This window comes from Scyliorhinus canicula, unplaced genomic scaffold (assembly GCF_902713615.1).
Source record: "Scyliorhinus canicula unplaced genomic scaffold, sScyCan1.1, whole genome shotgun sequence".
Classification (NCBI taxonomy): Eukaryota; Metazoa; Chordata; class Chondrichthyes; order Carcharhiniformes; family Scyliorhinidae; genus Scyliorhinus; species Scyliorhinus canicula.
Window position 1 is genome coordinate 23,222 of NW_024055929.1, and position 6,908 is coordinate 30,129.

Here is a 6,908-nt window from a genome sequence, read left to right on the forward strand (position 1 = left end):
ACTGACACTACAGACAATACAAAGATAGAAAGTGAAAGTTACCCTTTAAAACCCCCATCCTTTGCCTCCAGTGCCTAATTTTAATAATAAAAACCCCAGTATAAATAACATGGATTTGACTGAAAACTGTTGGGTGTTGGTTTCGAATCACAAGTTTTGACTTCCCCCATTTGAGCCTCGGGCACCTTTCTGTCTCTATTGCTCATGTCAATGACAGGCAGCGACGGAGCTGAGGGCTGAATTTAACTGAGAATAAAGCTCCAGTTGGCAAACTTCCATGAATGTCACACAATTTATGTAAAGGGCAAAATCCAGATTTATAGAAGACAGATGTTGAATTGGTAATGGGTTGGAGGGTAATGGAGAACTGTCAGTACGGTGGAATTAAATCCAGGATGAGTACAGCCAAGACAGAATGGCAGAGCAGACTCGATGGGCCAAATGGCCTAATTCTGCTCCTATATCTTATGACCTTCTGAAAGGGGGAGACATTGATTTGCTACCAGATGTTGCCCAGAGGAGGAAGTTTTAGTCCGAAACTAATTGTCCAACCTCCACATCGTCTAAATCAGCCAATAGGAATAAATCCGTTGCGCGGTGACGTCACTGCATTTGTGCGCGAGTACACGAGAGACCCGCCCCCACCCTTTGTTTCCTCTCCCCCAGCACATCGTCATGACGATTTCCAGGTAGCCGGCTGACAGCTCCGGCCAGAGCGAGAAGCCCCTCCCCCAATCCAGGACTGCGCAGTCTGGGAGAGGGGAATCTGCGCATGTGCAGGGTGAGCTCAATCCCGCGGTGCGCAATGGGAAGATTGGAGGACCGGAAGGACTCTGTCCCTCCGCCAATCAGAGCTCCCCCATTGTCTCAATGCGGAAGGTGGACATGGAGGTTTGTGCTGAGCAAAGCTGTTGTTCCTCCAACCCTGAGTGAGCTTCAGCTGCACACAGACTGAAACCTTCTCCTGTCTCCAACATCTGTGAGTAAAACACTTTCTTTTCCCCTTTCCATATCTTTTCTCATTCTCACCTTCAATTGGTCACTTGCAGCAACTGAAGGGAAAGGAAGTGAATCCAGGGAGGGTGCAGACTCTGGAAGCTTGGCCCAGGTCTCTCTCTCTTAAAGACATTGACATCCTTTGATCCCTCAGCTTGACACATTTATTTGTCTGGCTAAAAGGACGATTTATTTCCTAATGTTCACAATTAAAGGCCAGGAGATGACTGACATTTAAGGGGGCAGTAAACAGGGCAAATCCAACTCAGCCAATTACTGCTCTGTAGGCCTACTGTCCATCATCAGAAAAGTGATGGAAGGAGTCATCAAAGTTGCGATTAAGTGGCACTTATTCTGCAAAACCTGCTCCTGGACGCTCAGTTTGAGTTCCGCCAGGGTCACTCAGCCCCTGACCTCATTACAGCCTTAGTTCAAACTTGGACGAAAGAGCTGAATGCCAGAGTGAGGTGAGGGTGACTGCCCTTGACATCAAGGCAGCGTTTGACCGAGTATGACATCAAGAATCCCCAGCTAAACTGGAGTCAATGGGAATCAGAGGATAACTCTCCACTGGTTGGAGTCATACCTGGCACAAAGGAAGATGGTTGTGCTGATTGGAGGTCAATCATCTCAGCTCCAGGACATCACTGCAGGAGTTCCTCAGGGCAGTGTCCGAGGCCCAACCATCTTCAGCTGTTTCACCAATGATCTCCCTTCCATCATAAGGTGAGAAGTGGTGATGTTTGCAGATGACTGCACGATGTTCAGCACCATTCTCGACTCCTCAGATAATGAAGCAGTCCATGTCCAAATTCAGTAAGACCTGGACAATGTCAAGGCTTGGCCGAATAAGTGGCAAGTTACATTTGTGCTACACTAGTGGCAGGCAATGACCATCTCCTACAAGTGCGGAGTCTGCACGTCCTCCCCGTGTGTGCGTGGGTTTCCTCCGGGTGCTCCGGTTTCCTCCCACAGTCCAAAGATGTGCGGGTTAGGTGGATTGGCCATGCTAAATTGCCCGTAGTGTCCTTAAAAGTAAGGTTAAGGGGGGGTTTGTTGGGTTACGGGTATAGGGTGGATACGTGGGTCTGAGTAGGGTGATCATTGCTCGGCACAACATCGAGGGCCGAAGGGCCTGTTCTGTGCTGTACTGTTCTATGTCTATGTTAAGAGAGGATCTAACCAACACCCCTTAACATTCAGTGGCACTTCCATCGCTGAATCCCCCACAACCAACATCCTGGGGGTTACCATTGATCAGAAACTGAACTGGACTAGCCATATTAATACTGTAGCTCCCAGGGCAGGTCAAATTCTGGGAATCCTACAGCGAGTAACACACCACCTGATGCCCCAAAGCTTTTCCACCAGACATCTACAAGCACAAGTCAGGAGTGTAATGGAATACGCTCCAATTTGCTGGATGAGTGCAGCTCCAACAACACTCAAGAAGCTCAACACTAACCAGGACAAAGCAGCGTGATTGATTGCACCCCCTTCCACAAACGTTCAAAACTTCCACCACTGACAAACAGTAGCAGCTGTGTATACCATCTCCAAGATACACTGCAGTAACTCATAAAGGTTCCTCAGACAGCACCTTCCATACCCACAACCACTACCATCTAGAAGGACAACAGCAGCAGATACCTGGGAACCTCACCACCTGGAGGTTCCCCTCCAAGTTACACACTACCCTGACTTGGAAATATATTGCCGTTCCTTCACTGTCCCTGGGGAAACATCCTGGAATTCCTTCCCTAACAACACAGGGGATGTAGGGCAGCATGGTGGAGCAGTGGTTAGTGCTGCTGCCTCACAGCGCCGAAGTCCCAGGCTCAATCCCGGCTCTGGGTCACTGTCCGTGTGTAGTTTGCACACTCTCCCTGTGTTTGCTTGGGTTTCGCCCCCACAACCCAAAGATGTGCAGGGTAGGTGGATTAGCCTCGCTAAATTGCCCCTTAATTGGAAAAAAATGAATTGGGTACTGGTACTGAATTGGTAAACCAGCACAGGGGATGTACCTACACCTCAAGGACTGCAGCAGTTCAAGAAGGCAACTCACCACTACTTCGGAAGGGCAACTGGGATGGGCAATAAATGCTGGCCTAACCAGCATTGTCCACATCCCGTAAATTAATTTTTTAAAATTTAAGAATGGACAGAGATATGTCTCGTGTTATATAGTGTGTATTATATATATTATTGATGGTTCTGTAATAAAATACATGTATTATTAGTTCCAGTTTTGTAATATAGTACTGTACCCACATTATATATTTCCAGTCAGACAGTCATTGCAGCACTGACAGAATCCATTTGGGAACTCAAGTCAATGCTGACTCTCTGGACAGTAATCCAGTCAGTCCCATTCCCCCTGGATATCCCTGTTCCCCTGCAAGTTTATTTTCTTCAAGTGACCATCCTATTTTATTTTAAATTATTGATCATCTCGACTTCCACAACCCTTGTGGGCAGTGAGTTCCCTGTCATGACCACTCCATGACTAAATAAAATTCTTCCTCAGATTTCCCCATCTCTAATCAGTAAATGTCCTTATATGGAGAAAGTAAGTGAATACAATCTGTATATTACACACATTTTTCATCTAGTAATATTGACATATATCTTTCTGGCAGCCTGCATGAAGATTTACAGGTTTCTGTGTCCAGGACAGGAAACAGTGAGCATGGATCTGTCAATCAGCCTGAATCAGCACTTTCAGGAGAATTGGGAGGGTGAATATTAGATACAGCAGAGTGAGAATGGAGAGAGAGTCTGTGGGATTGAGATTTAGAGCATTTCAGGGAAAGACAGAAGAAGAATGTTGGATGGAAACTAGAATTGTCTGTTCTGAGTTTCTATCTTGTACTGACAACGATTACTATTGTAAAATCTGTTTGCAGGAAGTTCGAACGACAGGAGTTCGAGGCCGATATCTCAAACTAAATATCCGGTCAAGAACTGACTGAGTCACTCGAGTCTTGGGATCATCTGCCTTTGAATCTAGAAGGAGAAAAGTTTGTCTATTCTATCTGCTTCAAGAGATTTTAAACATCAGTGTGTTTGGAAAAGCACTGAGACACGCACACCCGTGTGAGGCTGTTACACAGCACTGACATGGAAAGAGCTTTAACCAGTTACACAGGCTGAAAAAATACTACACCATTCACAGCAGGGAGAGACTGTATAGGTGTTTTGTGTGTGGACGAGGTTCAACTGATCGTCCAACGTGGTGAGACGCAAGATCACCCGGACCATGGAGAAACCATGGAAATGTGAGGATTGTGGGAAGGGTTTCAAAGGCCCGTGCGAGCTGGAAAGGCATCAACGCAGTCACACTGGAGAGAGGCCTTTCACCTGCTCTCAGTGTGAAAAGGGATTCACTGACTTTGGCAACCTGCGGAGACACGAACGAGTCCACACTGGGGAGAGGCCATTCACCTGCTCTGACTGTGGGAAGGGATTCACTCGGTTATCCCACCTGCAGAGCCACCAGAGAGTTCACACTGGGGAGAGGCCTTTCACCTCTCAGTGTGAAAAGGGATTCACTGACATTGGCAGCCTGCGGAAACACGAACAATTTCACACTGGAGAGAGGCCTTTCACCTGCTCTCAGTGTGAAAAGGGATTCACTGACATTGGCAACCTGCGGAGACATGAACAAGTTCACACCGGGGAGAGGCCTTTCACCTGCTCTCAGTGTGAAAAGGGATTCAGTGACATTGGCAACCTGCGGAGACATGAACGAGTTCACACCAGGGAGAGGCCATTCATCTGCACTGTGTGTGATAAGGGATTCGCTCAGTTATCCAACCTGCAGAGACACCAGCGAATTCACACCGGGGAGAAGCCATTCATCTGCACGGTGTGTGATAAGGGATTCACTCAATTATCCAGCCTGCTGAGACACAATGTCACTCACATCGTGAGCAGGCCCTTTAAATGCTCTGACTGCAGGAGGGGTTTCAAAAGCTCTCAGCTACTGATGTGCCACCAGCGCATTCACTCTGAGGTGAGACCGTTCAGCTGCTCTCACTGCACAAAGAGCTTTAGAACCTCATCAAACCTGATCAAACACGGGCGAGGCCACACCGGGGAGAGCCCGTTCACCTCTCCAACTGGGAAAAGATTCACTCGGTCATCACTTGCTGAGCCACAATGTCACTCACACCAATGAGAGACTCTTTAAACGCTCTGACGGTGAGAGTGGGTTTAAAAGCTCTCAGCTACTGATGTCCCACCAGTGCATTCACACTGAGGAGAAACTGTTCAACTGCTCTCACTGCACAAAGAGATTTAGAACGTCATCCACATTGCGGAGACACCAGCAAGTTCACACCGGGGAGAGGCCATTCACCTGCTCTCACTGTGGGGAGGGATTCACTCGGTCATCCAACATGCTGAGACACCAAAGGGTTCACAAGTGATGACTGGTTAGATTCTGCTGTTAATCATCCAGGACTGAACCGGGAGTGGGTGGAGGGATTTGCCTCCTCATCAACTCCTCCTGGTGCTCGGACATGGCGACCCTGGTGAACTACTGCTCCCCGGACCTGGAATACCCGACTGTGAAGTACCGTCCATACTACCTTCCACAGAGTTCACTTCTGCCATCGTCACAGTGGTCTACATCCCACCCCAGGCGGAAGTGAAGAAGGTGCTTGATGAATTGTAACCGCTATAAATAATAATGAAGCAGAATACCCGGAGGCCTTGTTCATCGTGGCTGGGGACTCTAACCAGGCCTCGAGTGTACTGCCAAAATTCCACCACCATGTCTCCTGCCCCGACAGGGGCCCCAACATCCTTGACCACTGCTACACAAACATCCAGGGGACCGCACTTCGTAAAATCAGACCACAAGATGGTGCTCCTTCTCCTAGCATACAAGCAGAAACATAAGCGGAGAACTCGGTTAAGAAGGTTGTGCAATGCTGGTCTGAGGCAACTGGAAGAGCTCCTCCTGCTTGGAGTCAGTGGATGGTCCATATTCAAGAACTCGGCAGCCAACCTAACCGAGTTTGCCAGCACCATCACAGACTTCATCAGTAAAAGTGTAGAAGATTGCGTGCAAAAGAAGGTAGTATGTATGTTACCCAACCATTAACCATGGTTTAATTGGGAGATTCACTCATGACTGATGGCCAGGTCTGAGGTATTCAAGGCAGTCAACCCTGACCTGTACAAGAAATCTATATATTACCTCCGCAAAGCCATCAGGGACTCCAAGAGACAATACCAAACTCGGCTAGAGTCGCAGACTAACGACAGGGACTCTTGTCAGTTGTAGCAAGGCTCAATCAACATCATGGGCTACAAAGCAAAGCCGAGTAGAATCTTCAGCAACAGCGCACCCCGACAAACTCAATGCATTTGATGCTTGTTTCGAGCAGGAAACCAACAAACTGTTGACAACTGTCCCAGCAGCCTTGGACACACCCATTCCCACTGTTGGTCGTTCTGGGTGAGTGTGTTTCACACTCGCTTTGGCTCTGTTTCACGTTCTAAGCTCTGGAGTCGCCAGGTGCCATAAAGACACCGCCACAAGTTTCAAGGTGAAGTTCAAAGCAATAAAGCTGTGCACCAATTAGTAAGTCCAAAACAATTAGAGTTTATTATAACACAAGCAGAGGGCAGCAGAGCAGAGCTACTGATCAGCTGTTCTGGGGAAATTTGCATACGTGCAGTGCGGTCAGCCTAAGTTGAAGGTGAACCTGCGAAGAAGACCCAAGGAGTTTGAGTAAAGGCAAGCAACCAGCAGAGGGCAGCAGAGCAGAGCTACTGATCAGCTGTTCTGGGGAAATTTGCATACGTGCAGTGCGGTCAGCCTAAGTTGAAGGTGAACCTGCGAAGAAGACCCAAGGAGTTTGAGTAAAGGCAAGCAACCAGCAGAGGGCAGCAGAGCAGAG

At 48.1% G+C, this 6,908-nt stretch overlaps 1 protein-coding gene across 1 annotated transcript; it reads left to right on the forward strand.

Annotated features, from left to right (window-relative positions):
- The first annotated feature begins 847 nt into the window (after positions 1-847).
- LOC119961342 (gastrula zinc finger protein xLCGF3.1-like) lies at positions 848-6,451 on the forward strand. The gene is made up of 2 exons (XM_038788731.1): positions 848-979; positions 3,903-6,451. The coding sequence occupies exon 2, from the start codon at positions 4,256-4,258 to the stop codon at positions 5,174-5,176; it is 921 nt and encodes a 306-aa protein (XP_038644659.1). The 5' UTR covers positions 848-979; positions 3,903-4,255; the 3' UTR covers positions 5,177-6,451.
- The last annotated feature ends 457 nt before the right edge of the window (positions 6,452-6,908 follow it).